This window comes from Camelina sativa, chromosome 3 (assembly GCF_030686135.1).
Source record: "Camelina sativa cultivar CO46 ecotype springtype chromosome 3, ASM3068613v1".
Classification (NCBI taxonomy): domain Eukaryota; kingdom Viridiplantae; phylum Streptophyta; class Magnoliopsida; order Brassicales; family Brassicaceae; genus Camelina; species Camelina sativa.
Genome location: NC_141882.1, coordinates 15,335,594 through 15,358,193, shown reverse-complemented (window position 1 = coordinate 15,358,193; position 22,600 = coordinate 15,335,594). Strand labels below are relative to the sequence as shown.

The window sequence follows — 22,600 nt, the reverse complement described above, 5'->3', positions numbered from 1 at the left end:
TGGTTTTATTGTGATTTTACGGATTAATTGTGGTATTGTGAGCTTTTTAAAAATTGAATTAGTTTTCGTTCAATCTGGGAAAAAGTTTGAGTTTTGTTGTGTGAGTGTTACCTATTACTTATATTGTATCCACAAATAGTTATCCATTTGGATAAGTTTGACAAATATTGTATCCACAAATACTGTATCCACAAATAGTTATCCATGTGGACAAATATTCTATCCACAAATTGCACTGTAACCCCGATCGATAATATGTTTCCAAATGGACATGTTGTCATGGACACCTGAATTGATGGGTATTACTTCTATTCTGAATTGATGGGTATTACTTCGATAATATGTTTCCATATATATATGTTGTCATGGACACCTGAATTGATTGGTATCTACAAGACCATAGATATATGGATTTGATGTTGTCATTGTACCATAATGTACAATAGTTCATCTAAAATATATTAATATAGATCTTAAAATGTAGAAAAATTTAAATCATAACTTATTGTATAAAAATAAATATATAATTTTTGATACTGTAATAACTAGTACAATTAAAGAAAATGAAGAGAAAAAGAGAAAGATGAGAGGGAGAGAACCTTAGTCCAAAAAAAAAAGAGGTGAGAGAGAGAGAAAGAAAAAGAATGATTCAAAAAAATTATCTTCCATCAAAATTTTTCTGAAGACAAAATTGTAAAAAAAAACATGAACACCTAAACAACAAACTCATAAAAGTATAGAAAGTTGGGAAAGTGGGTTTTTGTGAAAGAAGTTTACCCTAAAGTGGGTATGAGTGCTAAAAGCCCTTTATATTATGATAAAAAGCTGTGTATTGCTTAGCTTTTAAACGTATAAATGCAAAAAAAAAAAAAAAAATGGAGAAGAGATGGATTGAAAATGAAGGAGTCTCAAGAAAACTATATGATTGTCACAACTCACAATGGTTCATAACAAGCAATGGTAAATTGCATTTGGTAGTTTGGGACCGAAGGTAACTGGTTTTGGTAATGAGAAAACATGTTGACGGGAGGAAGTCTTGTTGATATATCCGTCGTAATGGCATCTATATGCATGACTAGTTTTTAAACTCTTTTGTATAACAAGTGCTATTGCGGATTGTCAATGTGGAATAAAGAAAGTAAGATTCATTGGATCGGTAAAGAACATTTGTGTTCGAATACATTAGCATGAAAATGAGATATCATCGTTAGGTTTTGAGTTAATTGTATGTGTTGGAGTCGGAGTAATAGTTAACATGGACATTTAGGAGTACTATTCAAATTTTTTTTAGTAATAGGTAAAATTTTTGGATTTATAAAAGATGACTAACTCCAAAATCATTTGTCAAGATTTGCGAAAACAAATTTGGGGCTCAACCCTAAATTCATATCGAAAGTCATATTTTATCATAAAGGTTAAAATCTTTTTTCTTCAGAAACATTCACGAGTTTCCAAAGTTAAAAAGGATTTAATCTTAATCTTGTAATGCTAAAGAACATTGTGTAATCAAGATCGCTATAATGCAGTTTGTTAAGATTTATTTAAACCTTGATTTTTGAAACAATTTGGGAGACTGATTTTGCTTAACAATATAAAAATATTAAAAATTATATTCATTTAAGAAATGCACAAACAAGACGGCCGATACGAAACAAATGGCATACTCTTATGATGGATGAAGGAATCCATTAACTAAAACCGGAGAAAGTAGTTTTAACTACCAAATTCAATGTCAATTAAGTTCCTCTACTAGATCTCATCACCACTCTCACATAAGCCAATTGCTTATAACATGTGTTAAGAGCATCATTATCCCAGCAACGGATTGATTGTTACTCCAAAAAATATATTTTAATGATTTTTTTAATATTATTATATATTTAAATAATAAATCTAAAAATAGAAAATTAACTAATTAGATGTTGCCACTCGTGTTGAGTAACGCTTCTTCGTTTCTATAGAAAGTAACGTTACTCAGTTTTTTTCTTTTTTTATTATTACTTTTAAATTTTTAATTGAGAGAATCTCTACCAGAACCCCAGTAATCATGCTCTTAATCTCACTTATTAGTGAATCGGAAAAGTCTAAGAAACTTTCACACTTTAAAATAGCTTGTAGATGGGTTTCATACCAGTAGGATTGTACAACCCAAAATTCTGTTCAGTCCCGGCCGGCTTTTGATTTTCGTTGAACGTTGCAAATAGAAACCCGTCGAAGCCTTTGTTAGGCCTCTTAGGCGTCCCTTTTCCGCTTACTATATGCTTCACAAAATTACTATTGTACGTACCCGCGATATCCGGTGTGGTTAGGTTCCCATTTCCAGCTGATGGCCATCCGGTCTCGGACACCACCATTGGTAAACCTTTCACGCCTTCCTTCTCCATTGCCCACACGAATGCGTCGAAGATTGCATCAAACATGTTTGAATAGCCCAATGGTCCATCTTGGACCACGATGGCCTCAGTGTTGAAGGTAGCATAGTCGAGACGGATGTTCGATGGGTCGGATGCGTAAGGGAAGTAAGGATAGATATTGACGAGGATAGGCGTACTTGTTTGAGACAACAGTTTTAGCACGGGGACAAGTTGTTCCCGCGCCTGGGACGTGAACTTTCCAGTGGACGGTGGGTATGATTTCTCGAGATTCGACATAGCCACCACGGTGCTTATCGAGATCGGAAGGTTCCTTGACTTGACCAGGTTGGTGAGAGACTGCATTACCGGAAGCACTTGCGGACCGATTGGTCCAGGGATGACTTCATTACCAACTGTAATGAAAGAAATGTTGACGTCGGCTAAGTAAGGCTCGATGTTGGTCACAAACCAGCCCTTAACAGCTTCTTCGCTAGCTGCAAGAGCAGCCAAGTCCTGGTCCTTAACGCCAACAGTGACTTCAATATTGCGGTGGCCGCGTAAGGCTTTAAGAACCTCTGTGTTGGGGTCGAAGATTCGGATTTTTGTAATCCCTATGGACTTGTAAAGGTTGAGAACATTGGACGGAGTTGGGAGGTTATCTCCGAGGAGGCCGTAGTTCAAACCAACGCTATTTGTTGCGGTTAAGAAGCCACTAGTGTTGTAGTTGAATATCATCATAATGCAGGAGAGGAAGAACAAGAACAGCTTTTTAGAGGAATAGATCATGATGAAACTTTTGTGTAGAGATAGCAAAAAAGGTCGTACTTGCGCCTGTAAAAGAGGAAGGAACCAAACTTGGCTTCTTTATTTGTTTTGGTTACGTTGCAAAATATAGGTTGCATATGTGTGTATATTTATAGCTACATATTTGAGATCAGTCTTTATTGTAGTAATGCTTTTCTTTTTTGATAATAAGTGAATTTGAGATCTATTTCCAGTCTAGAAAAAACGTACCCAAGAAAGTACGTGAATTTGAGTAAATTAATATATAAAATATACGTAATTAATAAATTCATGTATTGTTCATATTTTTGTACAAGTAACAAAGTAAACTGAAAGGTACTTGAATTTGACTACGAATATACATAAATCATTAAAGTGATTAATAAATTTGAATACAGGTGGACCAAGTTCTCTTTATATTTTCCAAAATCATTGATAATTGATTCATTATGTATACTTTTCTTTTGGATTCGTGTGAGCTTAGTTATGCTCATCAAGCCACTTACTTGATGTCTAGCTTCCCAACGGGTAGACGGTTCCTTTTCCCCCAGATCAATGAAGAAGGTAGAAGTAAGTTGATTCTTCCGAAGAACCGGTGGAGTTGAAGGGAAATGTCCAAATACATGTCTTATTTTTTTAATAATCCATATTTATAGCAATAAAATACTATCGTTCCTGCACCAAGTAATAAGTAAGTACAAATATCTATAATCTATATTCTATATTATTTATAAGGGACTTTGAAGTGTTGATATTTAATTTGATATACTCCGTATAATATAAGGTTTATAAAAGTATTAAGAAGAGGTTAATTTGATTAATGAAGTTACAGTTTCCAATGCTATTCACTCGACCTAATAGTTATATACAACTAATTAAAACTACTCATTTTAGCAATCTTTATACTCTCTTGTTGAATAATCTACTAGTATTATATTTTGCAATATGCAAGATTTGAATAAAAAGGTCAATGCATGATTTTTTTGGGACTGATTCTTTATAGGGAGATTTTTAAAAATAGCAAAAAAAAAAGTTTTTTTCCCAAATTTAGCAAAATATCTCTAAAATTCTAAAAATAACACTAATTAATATTTTAAAACTAAATCATAAATTTAAAATACTAAACCATACCCCTCAAAACTATACCCTAAATATGAAAATGAGAACCCAAACCTAAAAAAAAAAATTCTAAAAATTAATTTTAATTATTTTAATGTGTTAAATAGTGCTATTTTTGGAAATTTATGTAATATGTGATATAATTGTCCATAAAACTTGTTTTAGTGCTATTTTAGGGTATTTCTCTTCTTTATACGAATAGTAATAATCGAATTTTATCCGTTTTTCTTTTTGTTTTCTTTTTAGTGTTTTATTTTTGGGTATGAGTGTTTTATCCGATTTACTTGTCTATATATATAACTATATAAAAGTACTTAGAACACAACTATCTTATAATAGTAATCACTAATCTACGAGGGCGAACCGTATCGCATGTTAACGTGGTTGAACCACTAAACCCCAAAAGATCACACGTTGGATGTTCGAAGATAAAAGGATTCAATTAACTATACCGAAGCAACTTTATTTGTTGTATTGCAGTCCGAGAGATACTAAACTAAGCCACAAGTAGAACATATTATGAGAGATGTTGAAGGGGCCTGGTTGCTCAGCTCCGTTGTATTCATGCTAATGGGGCAAGACTTGCCGAAAGTATGATATAAAGTTTTTTTTGTCACTTTGGCTCCAAAAACACATTCTTACAACTATTACAAGAGATTATCGTCAATCGCGTTCCTCCATTACATTGTGTCGCTTTCAAAATGATTTTATTTGTGTCGTCGGCCGATCTTTCACTCTAGATCATTCCAACAATGTGGCGATGTGGCAGATCTTCTAGTCTGCAGTAGTTTTGTATTCATATGCCAATTTCTCTAGATTTTAAGAGGAAACAATTAAAAAATATTATATTTTCTTAACTAATTTCCAGATGATAAATATTATATCCAACTTTTACACTTTTGCAGATGATTAAACCGTTATTTAAAGCTAAAAACTTACCACAACATGAATGAATCTTCTTTTTTCGACCAGTAAAAAACTGGACTTATTCCTATAGGGTGAATTTGTTTATTGATGCTCTCTTACTTAATTAATCAAAATACAACAATATTTCATTTAATACTATTTTTAAAATAAAAATAAAAATTAAATTGATAAAAAAAATTGGATAAACAAAATCTATAAGACATTAGTTATGGTTTATAAATAAAAGTTTGAGTTTAGATTTTATAACTAAACAAAGTTATATGTTAGTTTGAATTCATATAAAAGGATTATGATTTCAATTAAATTGAATTATGCAAATCGGTTTAGATTTATAAATAAGTCTTAAGGTCTAAATTTTATAATTAAACGAAATCATATGTCGGTTTTGGTTTATAAAAGAATGGAAAATGTTTATATTTTACAATTAATTAAAATTATAGGTTAGTTCGAGTTTATAAAAAAGAATTGTGATTTGGATTTTACAATTAAACACATTTATATGTTGGTTTAAATTTATAAAAGAGGGGTTAATTTGAGTTTATATCTTACAATTAAACAAAACTATATGTCAGTTTGAAAGTATTAAGGTTTAAATTTTACAATTAAAAAAGAATATGTCTATTTTGTTTTATAAAAAAAGTGGCTGGAATTTAGATTTTACAATTAAACAAATTTATATGTCGGTTTGGGTTTATAAAAAATGGTTAGGATTTAGATTTTATTACTAAAACTATAAATAATGTTAGAGTTAATGGCTTTAAATTCTTATTTAGTACTCCCTCCGATCCTAAATAAGTGTCGTTCTGGAAAAATTCTCTTAGATTAAGAAAGTGTATATTTTGACTATTTTGACCTCATGATTAAGACTAATTTACAATTTTATTATTTGTTTCTTTTTTATTCAATAAATTAATTTCAACTTCTTTTATTTTTTTTTGGTCACCTCCGTCGAACTCCTTTTCTCATCCCCAATTTTTTTTCTCCGTTCACCTCCCTCACAAACTCAATTCCTCCATATTTTTCTTTTTCTAAAAATTAACTTCTCTGATTGATTTCTTTCACCCTAGACATGGAGGAACGAAGCTTTCTCTTTTCCTCTCGCAAAATCAAAATCAAAATCTGCTACGAAGCTTCCTCTTTTGTTTTGTAATTGACATTTAGGTGGTGAGCTTCTTCTTTTCCTCCTCCGCCTCTTCTGATTTTCCAGCAAGCTTAACCAAATTTCTGATGAGCTTCCATCTTCATCATAATAACCTTAAACCATGCTTGGTTATTGCAATGAAGACAAAAAAAAAACCCAGAAAACTCAAAAGGAAAGAAAAAATGTCTTCATTGGAATAACCAAGCATGGTTATAAGATAACATCTATTTTTTTGTCTTCATTTTAATTTCAATTTTGATTTTTTTTCTTAATGTCGGTTTCTTATTGATGATTTTGAGGGTTGGATTGATCTAGTTTAACAGGATGATGAGCGATTATCCTTGTATTTAGGATATTTGTTATTTTCAGTTTTTCGTCATTTGTATTAATTTAGTTAAGGTTATATTAGTAATTTAAATAGTATTATCACATTGAAAAGAGATAACAACACTTAATAAGAAAATGAAAATCATCCCTACAACAACACTTATTTAGGATAACTATATAAGTAAAATCTTATTATTTTACTTATAAAGTTATGTTAGATAAGATTTTTTTTTTTGAATTAGAGTACATAGTAAATTATGATTGATTAATCAAGAGGGGGTAAACAAGAGAAGTACATCCTTCAAGATAAACTCAAGAATTAGACTTGTGGTTATGCTACATACATTACCAAGATATCCCGAAAATGAACTCTTAATGGTGATTTGAAATTTTCAATACATACAATTCAAGTTCTTCCCCAATTACAATTTTGTGTGTTTAAAGCTGAAATGAAGTTCATTTTTTGAAAGATACAGTTATATGTTTTTGTGAAAATCATATATTTATCATAGGCCAACATTTGTTTCTCTCAAACTATGTAGACGGAGTTTGATATCTTGTTGGGAGAGATAATTTATTACACACTTGTCTCTAAGATAATTGATGTATGAGTCTATGAAACGACTTGACCCGTTTTTTTTAATAATAAATAATAATAATATAAATATATATGACTAGTGATCCCATACTCACTAGCCACCTAACCACAATCACAAACAACAGCGGAATAACAATACCAATTATATAACCAATTGAACCAATAATCCAATATTAATCCATAATAGAATAACCAACAACCAATCCTAACCATTTCAATGTCAAACAACAGGAAACCAAGGAACCGGCAACCTAATAAGTTCTAAAGACCCAACTATAGCAACCTAGCAATGCCAGACAACATCCAATCGAGTCCCTAGAACATCTTCCTCTTCATTGCCTTGATTCCACGATTACACTTTGCCTTTACCTGCACCACAAACACAAATTGAGATGCATGAGTATTTGATAAATACTCAGTAAGACAATCCTCCCATCTACTGGGCTATACACACAAGCAATAAGATCTCTCATGCCACAAACAACAACAATAAAACAAACCAGGAACATGAACAGGTGATCCGACACGATCCAGTTACTGTCAGAATAGTGTCGACCGATACCAAAAGGTGTCGACCGACACTGGACATCTAGTGTCAACCAACACCACTTGGGTGTCGACCGACACCTGCTCGACACCCCGAAACCCTAACAGTGTCGACCGACACCTCCACATGGTGTCGACCGACACTCGCTAAGTTCCCGAGCCGTCTTCGCGTTAGTGTCGACCGACACCACATTGGTGTCGACCGACACCACTGTCGAGCAGTGATTTCCTTCGAACAGAACCTCCGAATCTCGCCTCCTAACTTCTCCTCTTCGTCCCACACAATCTCATGAACGAATCCAAGCCTCAGGAGCTACGAAAAACTCACAAACAACCAAAAAGATACAACCAAACAACACACAATATCACAGAAACAGAGATCTTAGCTTCGATAAGCCATGGTCATGCACTCACCTTAGCCAACAAAGAGATATAAGCCCAAAGGACGAAGCTACCACCACAGAAACCTTCCCACCACGTTCCTAGCTTTGGATCTTAACTCTCATAGCAAGATCTCTCCAAAAATGCCTGCAAATCTCAGAAACTCTCACAAGAACTCTTAGAAACTGTTTTCTCCTCTTTCTCTCTCAAAAACAACAAACGACGACCAAGACAAAAATAAAACACGACCTAGGTCGTTTTCCCACTTAAATATCTCGGTTCAATGGTTTTTCCTCAACGAAACCGGTTCAAATCAATAATTAAATCAATCTGGTCGAACCAGAAATAAGTGGTGTCGACCGACACCACATGAGTGTCGATCGACACCTACCCCAAAATGCTGAGTTTTGGTTCGCGGGCGTTACAGTCTATACCAAGACTTCAAAATTCATATTTTTTTTTTTTGTGAACAGAAAAAACAATTGTTAGTTTAGATAATATATCTTTATTGATTTTAAGGTCATTAACCTAAAATTATCAACTTAGAGTTGATTATAAATACTGACAAAAAAAGCAATAAAGAGTGGATAAGAAAATAATCATTACTCAGTTAGTCGAATAACTTGCCCATCTAACATTGTTGGTTGATATCATAAAACTAATTAATTATGCATTGAACGAACCCAATAATTTGTGCATCCACTTGCAAGTTTAATAAAACCAATCTACCTAAAATTGGTGTATTAATTTAGAGTGGACTAAAATATAATCAGTTGAATAATTTTCTTATCTAACAAATGAATTATCTTAATTTTTTGATTTGATATCATACCAATTTAAAACCAATTTTAATTTGCATTCACGAAGTGTGACAATCAGAATTCATTGTCTTCTTTTTTCTTTTTCTAAGTGCGATAATGAGATTATAGTTTTTCAAAACAGCCTTTTCCACTTTTCTCGGTTGAAGAAAAATATTTGTAAGTACTCTTGATCTCAAGATCTTGTAATATCTATCCGGAGTATAAAAGTATTCATCTTCAAATGATTTCACATGATACTTTTCACATGGCTCTTGTTAGGCGCAATAGATCCTCCATTTACAATAGATTTCACTATCTTCTTCTCCACGCACTACATAACACTTGTCTTTTATCCATCGGATTAACATAATATTACATCCACCTTTTAATGCATAATCTACCAAGCTTTCAAACACTTGATGCATCTTGAGTTGACCACTTTCTCGCTAGCATCTCACATAACTCACCTCGTCATCTTCATTGAGTCTGTTCGTTTCGTCGCCGCAAGTACCTGCGGCTGCGTCAACCGCAGCTATCGTTGTTCGTTTGGTTGCCGCAAGTACCTGCGACATGACGCTGCGACAAACGCAGCTTCTGATTTTGAATGTCGATTAGATGCGGCGATTAAAAAAGTTGCGTTTGCCGCTGCCGCTGCCGCCAGCGTCAACGAAACGAACAGACCCATTATCAGAATTAGGAGGAGATTATGTGAACATTCCCATCGGTATAACCTATGGGATCTTTTTTATTTTTTAAATATTAAAACATAATAAAAATAAAGTTTTAACCTTTGATTTTTAGAGAACTGTGTCTCTTAGGAGAAAATATAAGACCCTCAGAAACCCTCTACGTGTCAAAATATGATTGCAGTCGTTTGTTTGTTTTGTTTTTTGTTTTTTGTTTTTTTTTGATTTTTGATTTTTTCTGCATTTGGTTATCTTTCTTTTCAAAGCGAGAGAAGAAATCGGGAGAAGAATCGATTTTTCACAATTTGATTCACAACCCATCAGTTTCCAGATAAAATTGATCTGTTCAATTCTGGGTATTAATCAACTGATTTATGAAGAGAAGACGGCGAAGAGAACGGTGGTAAGAGGGATAGTGGGGAGGAGCATCAGTTATATTTTGAGGTATTAATCGATTGATTGACTGCTTTGTGAAGTTTGCTCTGTATTGATATTTGTTTTGCGAGGAGCATCAGTTGTATTTTGAGGTAAATTCCATTTTGACCTTTCAAATATTGAGACTTTACACATTTGAAATACATGGGTTGCTTGACGTGGTGATATCTTCAAGGGAGCTTGGTTGATATATATTAGAAATAGTACTATACCGGTTTTGTTTCTTGTGCTCTGAAGGTTTATGGTTGTGTTCAAGTTTTGTAATTTATAGTCTGTCTTACTTTGTTTTTTTGACTGTTTTGCTTTGGCTCTCCCCTTCTGTAACCATGTAATGGAGTAAAAATATCTCATCTTTATTTCTCTGATAACAGGCTGCATCTTACCTTGGTTATTACTGCGACGATCTGCTGTTGGATGATGTAAGTTTATGCTTTTAATATACTATTACATGTTGCTTTTTGGCCTTTTTGGTTTACATTTGCAGCCATTGTTTCTCTTTTTACTTTTCTTTGTCTTCAATTTTGCTTAGTGTCAATAGACTTGTTATTGCTTCCTTCTCCTTAATCACTACTGTTAACAATCAAATTACTGAATCCTACACGTGAAGATATATAGAACAAAGTTTCCAGTCTTAGTTGAACTTGCTGAATCCTACACGTGAAGATATATAGAACAAAGTTTTCAGTCTTAGTTGAACTTGCTGAAAGTTTTCATTATTGAATTCTCATGAGCATTGCTGAAGTTGAACAAATGTGTCAAGTCTCAATATTTTTTAATCTTGTGATGGTACCTATGTAGCCCTCTCTATGTTTCATCTCTAAAGAAAAGCTGTACTTTCTATGTGAAGATACTGAGAAAATTCACCTTTGTTCTGTTCAGGTGATAGACAAATCTTTGGGGTTTGACACAGCTGTAGAAGAGGCTCAACAAGCTATTGACGCAGCACATGTGGAAGCTGAGAGTATAGAGAATGATATTGGCGTTGTCAAGCTTATGGGTCGCTACAGCGGTGAGTAATCTACTCTTCTGCTTCATCTTTTGTTTGCCTTATCAAGCTCTCTTATTATATCATTTCACAAATTTGTGATGTTATTATTTCAAGCTCTCTTATTGCATTATTTCATAAGTGCATGAACTGCTTTAACGTGGTTCATAGTGATTTACGCTACTCTAGCAAGCAAAGATGTGGACTGCTCTTTGATTTCGGAATCACCATTTTACCTAGATGGAGAAGGTGGATTGTTTGAGTACATAGAGAAACGGCTCAAGGAGAGTGGTCACATGGTGATTGTGATTGCATAAGGTGCAGGACAAGATCTAATGTCTAAGAGCATGGAATCTATGACACTTCATTTGGATTAATGATATCACTCTATAAGACTTTGTTTATGTGATGAAAAATTATATCACTACTTTCTTTTGCAATTCTCTTTTATTAACACATTTTTTATATAAATATTTTTTTTCATAAGACACCCATTTTCAAGGTCACCAATGGAAGGGAAAAAAAATAATCAAAAGTTAGTTGGAGTTTTTGGATTTAATTAGTATTAAATTTAACATTAAGACACCCCTGAGAGGATGACTAATGCGGATGCCTTGATAGTCAAACTCTTCATCCTCATCTTCATCAGCAAAAGCAGCCACATTTCTTTCAACTCTCAGTTCTTCCTCACATGGCTCACTACTAATCTCCTCATATTCTTCGTGTTCCTTTGTTGCTTTGGTCAAAAACATGTTAACAACCTTACCCATCGAGCTCCATCACACATCTTATATATTGAAATTACTTCCACTCAATTCCTTTCGCTCCTTAGTTTCTTCAAAAGGGTAACTATACCTCAATATCTTCCCATAAAATGACAGCCAATTTATTTCCCCACCATTGTGTAAAATTCTTCAGCCTTACACTCAATCGTTGATATCTCACCACCAACATAACCATTCCCATCTTCAGTAGCCGACCAACTCCCACCGTGATAAACAAAGAGTGTTACTTCAACAATATTCATACTGAAAACGACATTAAAAAACTAACATCAAAACAAGGGACAACTCGCTTATTTTATCGACATATGGTGCCAAAAATGCAAAACTGAAAAACAAATCGTTACCTGATGTTATCTTCTCAAGGACCCCATATTAGACCTTCAAACACGTTTTAGTGAAACAATATCTTGGCTCCTTCGATTACAAACCACATATCTCGACAAAACACTAACTCTCTGTTTCACAAAACTCACTTTCATCTGTGACAAGAGTAAGAACACAAAACCCTAATTTTAATTTTGTTCTCCAATTGTAAAACGACGATGTTTTATTCTTTGCTAGAACACACGCAAAAATAATGAAACGACGTTATTTTTGTGACACCCCGGTTTGTAGGGAGGTTTTAAAAGAATTGATTTGTCCACCTATGTCACTAAAGTGCACTTATGTTTTTGGTCTCGAGTCCTGAGAGAACTCTAGAGTTAATCGTGCTTGAGCTTGAGTTGTCTCTGGATTGGTGACCTTCCAGGAAGTGACTGTCAGAACTGTGCGAATGAGGACAAAATACAGGGAAAAATCATGTAGTGATTTGTAGGGACAGTAAAGAAGTCTTTAAATCCTCCCAGACGTAACAAACCAACCGTCGGATATGGATGGGTTCACGAGTCTAGTGAGAGGACGTGAGGCCCATTAAAGAAGGTGGGACCATATACTGGGAGTGGATATAGGACCCACTGAGAGGTGGCGGTCCGAGCGTTACAGTTTTACTAAGCTACAATGCCATATGTACACCACATGTCATCTGAGTCACTACCGTTAAACATCTACTTAACGACATTCAAGCACATGTTGAAATTGGCAACAATTCATAAGGTTCAGATTGTAAATTTGAAATATATTATAGTTCAGGTTGGTAAGTGAGGGCATTCAAGTTTGGGTATGAAAAAACGTTGGCAAATAGTTGGGGTTGTTTTTGGCCGTTTTTACGAAAAGCATACTCCATTGTTAGAAGAAATTTGAATGTCATGGTATCTATCTATATTATTAAAAAGAAAGCATTTTTTACTATGTAGACATAAAGTTTTAGATTATTACATTACAATGTAATGTAATGACACTCGATTTATAACAAACAAAAAAAATACTAAAAAGAGCAGTCTGCCAATTTTAGCTTTTTAAAACACACGGATCTTTTTATGACTCTAGAATATTCTACTCGGATCTTGAATAAAGACAGATTATTTTGTCCTCGAATGAGGAAGTAATTCAAAACTGGTTTCAGCATCTTTTTTGGCGAAATTAATGGAAAAAAAAAATTCCATCGTGTTGAACGATACCAACCATGAAACCACGAGCTTAGCCTCATGTCAAGATTCCTTTGCACCACAAAACCCTAATCCTCCACAACCATCAACTCCTTAATTGATTATACATCAAAACAACACAACTTACCTAGATAATAGCCATGAGAGAGCCTCCTTGTCTCTCACAATCTACCACCAAAAACTCACATCCTTCCCTTCACACATGAAGAAGATGGATATCCTTTATCCTCCTCTTATGCCTTAAGAACAAAGTCTCTTCCTCAAGCATCCAAAACGACAAAGGAGAAGCTCTCTTCAAACCCACAACCCGATCTCTCCTTCTCCCTCAGGTCAAGACCCGGCTCGGCCTATTTCCCTTTTCTGTCCACCCCCAAACCATCTCCTTTCTCTTCTTTTCCAAAACAAACCCACACAACTCTCTCTTCTCCTTCTAGGGCAGGAACAACTGGGAGAGGAACCCCTAACACGAAGAGAGCATTCTATTTTTATAGAAAATGTTCAGGCTTTCTCTAAACCACACTAAAATGCACAAAACCAGAGAATAAACCAGAGAACCCGACCATTTGTAGTGTTGAGTGAGACCCACCAATAGCGTCGATTGACATCCATACCGAAATCCCACTTATAGTGTTGTTTTATAGGTTTTATACTTTAAAACTGAAAGTGGAATTAAGTTATATTAAATCATAGATCATCAATCTTGAATATAGAAGTCATGTATGAAAAAACATATAATCCAACTTTCTAAAAAAAAAATATAATCATCTAGTAAAGAAGCATTTTTTTAATATGAAATAATGTGATCCTAGCGAGAAATATTTTTGTTAATATGATGTTCATTTTTTTAATATGATGCTAGCGAGAAATATTTTTGTGAAGCACATATAATTTGTCTTTGTAAATAGGATATTAATGATTCGTTTGTCTATATATGAATCTGACTTGAATCAAAAAATTCAATTTGAAAATCAAATTTGTTTTTTATGGATGAAAATGGTTAATAAATATAAGGTTAGCCAAATTTTTGGTTATGTTAGATGTTAGAATATTTGGTATTTGTTTTTTAATTTCCTGTAAGGTTTATGAATAATATTTTAAATGATCTATTTAAAGGCTTTGGTTTTGGTTTATATTTGAATTTTAATCAGGTATATATATTAGGTTTTGAATTAATTAATTATTTTACTTGTCAGTTATGCTCAATTTTGGATTCAGTTAAAGATGTTATTGTTTATATCAAATCTATTAAAAATAGAAAAATCTACACATAACTCAGTTAAGATGAAATTAGTATTCAACATGGAAATATAGTTTGTGTTAGCTGTTATTGGATTTTTTTCTTGGTTATATAAAAATGTACGACTTCGATATAGTCTATTTCACTTATGATAAGTGTGGTTAAATATTTTTTATCGTTTGTCATTCGTAGACGAACTTTTCTAACAAATAATCTTTTACATTTATGTTCAATTTGATTGATGCATATCTGTAGGCAAGATAGTTTGTTAGAAAATTAAGTTTTTGACCAAATAAAAATAGACACTACTGTGAATTTGATGATGTAGAGAAACGGGTTTAGAAAAAAAATATCTTAAATAATTTTTTAATAGGAATCATTAAAGTGAATTTTGTATCCATCTTTAAACAAGCATATTATATATAAACTTATTCTCTAAACGATTATTAATTTTAGCGACCAAATAGGAACGAGAGCTAAATTTTTTTTTCCACAACCACATAAGATAGAAAAAATATTACAATAAAAACATAGATAAAAAGAGAAATAAATCATTCACATTTGAAAAAAGTAAATAAATATCTGTGTGTGGTCTACAGCCAACACTTTTAAGAGTGAGAGTTAATTTATTTTGACCAAGTTTAAATTATTACCTCAAAATTAGAGTATTTAATAGCAATAGATATTTACATTAAAGAATTTATAATAAAAAGGGAAATAAATCCAAACAAAATTCTGAATATCATTCCAAAATAGATCATGTAGTTTTTATAAAATTACAAAAATTTAGAGAGATTGTGTGGTATATAAATATATTTGGGGCAGAAGAAAGATATCATGCATTTTAGAAGTTTTCCAACAGATTATTACATGTAAATTGTTGATTCAATTGTTTTTACATGCAAAATGTTTATTTGCATAATTACTATTGCTATTTCAATTGTTTTTTTATTATGTATTTTGAAATCTTTGTGTTTGGAGCTGCATTTAATCTTAGAAGCATCACGTTTCTAGAATCTAGATGAAGTTTTGTTTTTAACTCGAATTTGTTTTCATAAGTATCTAGTTTCTTGCATTTCAAAAATATTTCGCCCTCAAACATTTATAATTTTAATTATGTATCAAACTTTCGCACACCAGTTTTTTTGTGAAGTTTGATGAAGTCTTTTGTCTCGCATGTTATAACAAGTTTTAATTATGAAGTTTGATGTATTATTTCTTAAGCAAACATATACTTTAGACGAACAAGATCTTTGGATCCTGGCAAATAGTGGCTGTCAATCTATTTAATCAAACTGTTATGTTAATTTGAAATTATTTTTATTTTCTGAAATTTATGGATACCATCTATTCAAATATTTTTTTACATTTTTTTTTGAAATTTTTATCTGCATTGAGATATGTGGATAAATCAATGAGTTTTTATTGGGATCTCTCAAAATCTGTTTAAGCACTGGTTAGGAGTCTAACATGATATTTGGAATTTTTCTGAGCATATTTGGCAATATTATAACATTTTTACTGTTTATTAATCATTTATCTTGTAGAAAGCTAGGCGACATAAAAGACTTTGTGACACTAATTGTAAGGAGAATTAATGGAGATCGACGAATCCAGAGGAAAGTATACAAGCAATAGCGATCGACGTCAAGTGCATCGAACACTCAACATACATGATTTTGTCTTGATTGCTCAAAAGATATTTCCCGGTTAGTTTTAAAATACAATTTTGCTCAAAAGTTAATATATATTTTACCTTAACTAGAAGAAATAACGATCGATTTTGTTGGTTGGTCGTCGTAAATGGGATTTATCTCGATATAGCGATGAAAATCAATTCGTCGTAAGTTAATAAAACTATATCATAATTCGACGTAAATATGTTAGATTGTTGTCAATAGCCCAATCTTTAAATTGTGGGATAGAGTTATATTACTGCAAATATATATATATATATATATTCTCTTAAAATACTATAAATAAAAACATGCATGAGATGAAAGCAAGAAAAAAAAAGGGAGAGGTTAGTTATGCTATTTGATGTCTCGTGGTACGTTAATGGATGTTAAATAACTTTTGAGAACTTTTGTCCGAACATCTTTCTTAACTTTTTCCTTTTAGCATATGAATATTTTATTCGCTATATTGCATAACTACTGCATGGACACAACCCTCAACATCAAATATTTTTGCTTTCAATACTTTATAACAGATACATACCACCATGGATCATTCCCAACAAGCATCATATTTCCTTCGTTGTCTTTAAAGATCACTATTTTAAAGACAATGAAAGAACTATAATGCTTGTTGAGGATGATCTATAGTTGTTTGTGTCTCTTATAATTTAATATATGTTGAAGTATCAAAATATGTCTTTTGATGTTAATGATTTTGTGCATGCATTGTGTTTTGCAACATGGTGAAGAAAATATTCATCTGCTTAGGAGAAGAGGTTTAGAAAACGAAATCCAGAAATAAATTCTCTCAATTTGAATTAAGTATTTTAACATCTTTTGACGTATCAAGAATTATCATATCCGATTAATAACCTTTTTTATTCATTGTTTTTCTGGTTCAGATATCATATTTAGTTAATATGTCCATTGCTAAGTTATACATTGGGTGTGAAAATGGTCCACACTTTTTACATTCTACATGTTTTAAAATAAAAATGATGAAACTGTGTATTAAATATTAGTTTTTAAAGAATTTTATTGTGAAATCATCTGATAAGTTATATATTATTTTATTACAGTTTTTCTCGAATTGAAATAATCAATATTGATATTTCAATTTTTTCATCATTTTTACAATTTTAGATGCATCCTTTTTTTGAATTTAGATGATGATTTTTAAATGTAAGAATTTGTTTTCATATATATATATATATATATATATATATATATATATATATATATATATATATATATTCAATTACAATGTCTATTCAAATTAATTGTTTGCAACAAACATTCGCGCGCAATAACCAATATAATATTAGCATCTTGTTAAAATTTGGCATGGATTTATTTTCTTTTAGTTTGATAGATTAGAGGAACAATATATTTGGATCTTATTGAAATTTGGTTTTCTTTCCTTTTATTCGAATATCTCTTTACATTGGTTTAAAATTATTTTCTACATTTAAATTCATGGGTGTCATTTATTAAAGGGAAATTGACAAAAATAGCACAATTTTAAGTTTTTCTTCCACGATTAGCACATGTTTTCAAATGTTCCAAAACTAGCATAAATTTATATATACTCAATTTTGAAAAAAACCTAAATTACTAATAAAATTAAGTTTATTTCTTTTTTTTTCAGCCTCCACAAACACAATTCATCATCTACCCAGATCTCAATCCGAACACCATCACTGGACTCGAAGATCTCTCTCTCTCTCTCTCTATATATATATATATATATCATTGTCCCATGTTCCCATGAATTTCTTCCTCCTCCTTTGAATCTTGTTCTTTTTTGTCCGTTACTTCACCATCTTTACTTGATTCACCGACTGTGTTACTCGATTAACACGTTGACCTCACTTAGGTTTTTTCTGATTTCTCTTCTCTCGTTTCTTTAATTTCAGGAAGGATTATATGAAATTGAGGAAGGATTCTATGAAATTCAGGAAGGATTCTATGAAATTCGGGAAGGATTGTATGAAATTTGGAAAGAATGTGCACAAAAATGAAATCATTACCCCTCATTAATGGAGCAATCTATAATATTTGACACATTGAAGCAAAACACACAAACATAGAGTTTTAGAAACACAATTATTCAAATTTAGGAAAGTTACAATAGTATTCAAGAAAGACACTTTGAAATTCAGGATGCTCTTCATAAAAATAATGGTTGAAATATTATATGAAGATTACATTATAGAGTGATGATGCATAAATCTCATAAAAGTGCATAAAATTCATCATATTGGAGTAATTTGTGATACATTAAGGCACCATATGAATAGAAGATTCAAAAATTCATTTTTTTGAATTTAGAAAGAATTTCATAATGTTTAGGAAACATTACATAATGTTTAGGAATGCGTTCTTGAATTTTAGGAAGCTATTCCTAAATATACAAAAATCTTAATGACATTATAAAGAACACTTGGTATGCAACAACTGTGGTGTTGATATCTGCTGACTTTGTATAACACCCATCCACTTTGTACATGTGATTCATCAAAGAATAAACATTGTTAAAAATTTCAAAACCAAACATAATCCATTAAACAATACTCTCAAGTTCTCATTCAATATGTCAAAACTGAATCAAAATGACAAGAAGAGCAACAAAACTATACTCTCACTCTAACTCACTCACTCACCTGTTGCTTTTTTGAAGGATACGTTTCTGCTTGATGATAAGCGCAAATCCATAAGTGTAAGGCCCATGAACTGTTGTATATGAGTCCATCTTTCACAATCTAAAATTTCCAAACACAAAAACTTAAAGCTACAAAGACAATTCCAGAAACCTTTGCTTAAGTCTAAACGATACAGATCGGGGCTGAGTTGCTTTAAACTCACCTTAAGCACCAATTTCATACCATCGGAGATAAAATCAAACCAACTACCACTCTTCTGCACGACGGTGGGATCAGGAGATACGATGGAATCAGCACCAACAACGGCGGCGTCGACAATTGTATAAAGAAACCGCTCCAGTGAGCGTCGCTCCGATGTCTACCGTCGAATCCAAGACATAGAAAGGAGGAATCATATCTTGATATGTGCAATTAATGAATAGATCGCCACAGAAATTCAGAAGGTTAATGGTGAAAGCAGCCACTGGTATCTTAGATCCATGGAGATGGAAGAAATGGAGACTTCGGTGACAACGAACGACGGAGATGGTCTTTGTCGAGAAGAACAAAGTGGAGAAGAGAGAGATCTAAAATATTGATATTTTAGAGTTTTCTTAAAATTAAAAATATTTAATTATATTAAATTTGTGCTAAATGTGGAATATTTGAGAGTAAGTGCTAGACTTGGAAGAAAAACATAGATTAATGCTATTGAGGGGTATTTCTCTTTATTAAATATATCTTTACATTGATTTTAATGTTCCAAAGATTTGTGGATAAATCACTGAGGTTTTCAACATTGTTCAGATTTGAAGATACTATTTAGAAATTTGTTGATCAACTTTTGCTATGTTAGAGTATTGTTTAATATATTTCTTTATCAAAATTTTATTTTATTTTGTAAAATGTAAACTAAGAGACATAAAAAGATTGATGGCATAATTTTTATGAAGAATTGATGCAAATTGACGGATCCAAAATGTAAAGCAGCATAAAGGAAACTTTAAACGTAAAAGTGATTGATGTAGAAAAATATAAAGCAAAGAAGATGTTGGATAAATATTTTATGTCTTTCTTGCTTAAACGACAACTCTTGGTTAGTTTATAAATATTCTGTTTGATAGTTTAGATGGAATTTAGCTTAAACTACAAAAACATGTATAACAAATATTTAGTTTTGCATTAAATGGGGTTCACATCAACATATTTACGAAAATTAATTTGTCGTAAACTGATCAAGGTAAATTTACATTTGATGTACAATATGGCATCGTTGTCAAAAATTAAAATTTTCTTTAATTCATGTAAATAATTTGTAAATAAATCGATTACTAAATTGTTCCTATGAAATAGCGACGATACGAAATAAAAACGAATGAGATTATAATTGAGGTCTCAAGATTTGAAATTTTAACAGTAATTTATTGTAATATTATCTATACTATTAAAAGAAAATCATTTTTAATAAATAGACATATATTAAGAGATTATTACATGAAATGCCATTGAAAACAGAATAAGAATATAGAAATCATGTATCCAAACAGATTGATAATCTCCATGACCAAACAGATTGATAGCGGAACCAAATCGGATGCAATTAAGTGAGATAACCCAAATGCAATATCTTTGACAACTAAATCTAAATGAATCTCGAAAACTCATGACACAATATCGAACAATTCACTGCTAATATTAATACCTACCATAAACAATGATGCAATTAAGTGAAACAAATAAAAATCGGAAATAACAAAAATTTTAGTTTTTAAATATTATAATTTTTAATTTTACAAGTTTAAAATATTATAAATATTAAATTTTTTTAAAAGTTTAAATATTATAAATATTGAAACTTTTTAAAGTTCTTAGCTTTTAAAAAGTAAACATTATAATTTTTAAATTTTAAAAGTTTAAAATATTATAAATATTGAAACTTTTTAAAAGGTTCAAAATTTATATTTCGAAACCTTTTAAAAGTTTAAAATATTATAAATATTTATGTAAAACATAAATTCTCTTATTTTTCTACGTTTGTGCTTTTAATTTCTTAAGAGCTGTAAAACATATTTTTGTGTACGATTTTATAGATAAGTTGATATTTTTTCATTAATTTTTTTATTTTTTATCTTATTTTTTATTTTTATGAGAAAAGAAATGATTTTGTTCTTGGAGTTTGATGGATTAACAAGTTGTGTGGTAGTCTAAATAAAAGTTTTTTAGTGGAAGAAAGTGAACAAGTTGACGAGGATGAAGAAGAAAAAGAGTATAGCGAAGAACCATACAGTAAAAGTAATGATGACGATTACCAAAAAATTTGACAATAGAAATGACAAGAAAGAATATGAAGAATAAGTAAACATTGAATAAAAAACACGAAAACATAGGTGGTAGCGATCAATTAAATATGAAAACGAGTTAAATTCATGATGATAAAATTGTTTTGTTTTTCTGGTGGTCAAAGAATGGTTTAGGATATGTGAGGTCATTAGTTTAATTCGCCTCGCCTGGATGTCAAGTTAAATTCATGATTTTTTTATCAGATTTGATTTTATAACACAACTGATTTTTATATTTCAAAAAATTGTGTATCTGAAATTTAACATTTTCTTTAATACTAATTTAAATTTTTTATAAGATAATATTTTACTACCGTCATCAATCATATATAGTTTTCATCAAAATATATCAAATATACCTACGCGTAGCATGCATTCAAAACCTAGTATTAATACAAGTTTAACCCATCACTAATCCGGTTCAAATGCATGCATATCGGGAGGGGTTTGACCCGCTTGAAATTATAAATCATTCGGTTTTGGAAGTTTTAACCTTTTTGACAGTTTCTTATCCAGTTCATAGCTCACGAGTTTAATACAAATTTAACCAGTCACCAATCCATATCACATTCTATTCAGATCTATCGTCTTGTGAAATCTAATTTTACGTGAAACTTTTATTATTTCAAACATTGATATATTGGATGAAACTAAATCAATATAAATTTAAACTATAAATACTATTACCAATAAATATAACATTGCACATACATAATATATACAAAGATGAAAGAAAAATTAGTTTTGAAATCTAACTCCGCACGTATGTGCCGGTCTCAATCTAGTGTCGTTTAATTTGTTATACCTCTTTCCTTTTATAATTGTCATAAAGTTTCATCTATCGGCTCAACAATCATTACAGGAGTAATGGTTACATCGAAAGTGCTTCATATATTTTTAGGTTAAAATTGTATTATTGCAAAGTGAGGTTTCACCTTTTTCATTTTGCTAATTTGTCTCACTTATGGTTCATTTAGTGTGATTACCTTATCTTATAAGCTGAAAGCATAACATATGTTTTTGTAAGAATAAGTGTTTTGCACTTAGGGAGAACACACAATTGTCATATTGCTTCATGCTAAAAGGCATACATTCACAAGAAGCTAACAAACAGCAAAAACATCATATCTTTCCCAGAATATAAATAACCAAAAGAAAGTTTCAAAATATAAAAACTTATCAAAAGAGGGACAGAAACAAATCTCAAACTTAAACGACATTGGATTCTTAGTAGCCATCCCTCAAAATTGTCGAAAAGGGAACATACACAAACCTGAGTTAAAGTACTAGTG

At 31.5% G+C, this 22,600-nt stretch overlaps 1 protein-coding gene and 2 long non-coding RNA genes across 10 annotated transcripts; 1 reads left to right on the top strand and 2 right to left on the bottom strand.

Moving 5' to 3' along the window:
- Positions 1 to 1,952: 1,952 nt before the first annotated feature.
- LOC104779052 (putative glucan endo-1,3-beta-glucosidase BG4) lies at positions 1,953 to 3,234 on the bottom strand. Its single transcript, XM_010503448.3, has one exon. It carries the CDS (start codon positions 3,138 to 3,140, stop codon positions 2,103 to 2,105), a length of 1,038 nt encoding a protein of 345 aa, XP_010501750.2. The 5' UTR covers positions 3,141 to 3,234; the 3' UTR covers positions 1,953 to 2,102.
- A 5,796-nt stretch (positions 3,235 to 9,030) lies between these two features.
- LOC104777332 (uncharacterized) lies at positions 9,031 to 11,568 on the top strand. Of its 8 annotated transcripts, XR_015593044.1 has the most exons (5): positions 9,031 to 9,153; positions 9,929 to 10,106; positions 10,469 to 10,516; positions 10,977 to 11,106; positions 11,254 to 11,568. It is a non-coding gene; the product is annotated as an uncharacterized LOC104777332 (long non-coding RNA). The 8 variants fall into 8 exon arrangements; XR_766257.2 differs by lacking the exon at positions 9,031 to 9,153 and having other exon boundaries at positions 9,738 to 10,189; positions 11,225 to 11,568; XR_766256.2 differs by lacking the exon at positions 9,031 to 9,153 and having other exon boundaries at positions 9,825 to 10,189.
- Positions 11,569 to 18,645: 7,077 nt separating this feature from the next.
- LOC147946973 (uncharacterized) lies at positions 18,646 to 19,544 on the bottom strand. Its single transcript, XR_015587140.1, has 3 exons — positions 19,193 to 19,544; positions 18,991 to 19,089; positions 18,646 to 18,826 (listed from the first exon to the last, which is right to left on the bottom strand). It is a non-coding gene; the product is annotated as an uncharacterized LOC147946973 (long non-coding RNA).
- Positions 19,545 to 22,600: the final 3,056 nt, after the last annotated feature.

Excerpts from the sequence above, each read along its gene's own strand:
- LOC104779052 (XM_010503448.3), bottom strand. The coding sequence starts at position 3,140 with ATGATCTATTCCTCTAAAAAGCTGTTCTTGTTCTTCCTCTCCTGCATT.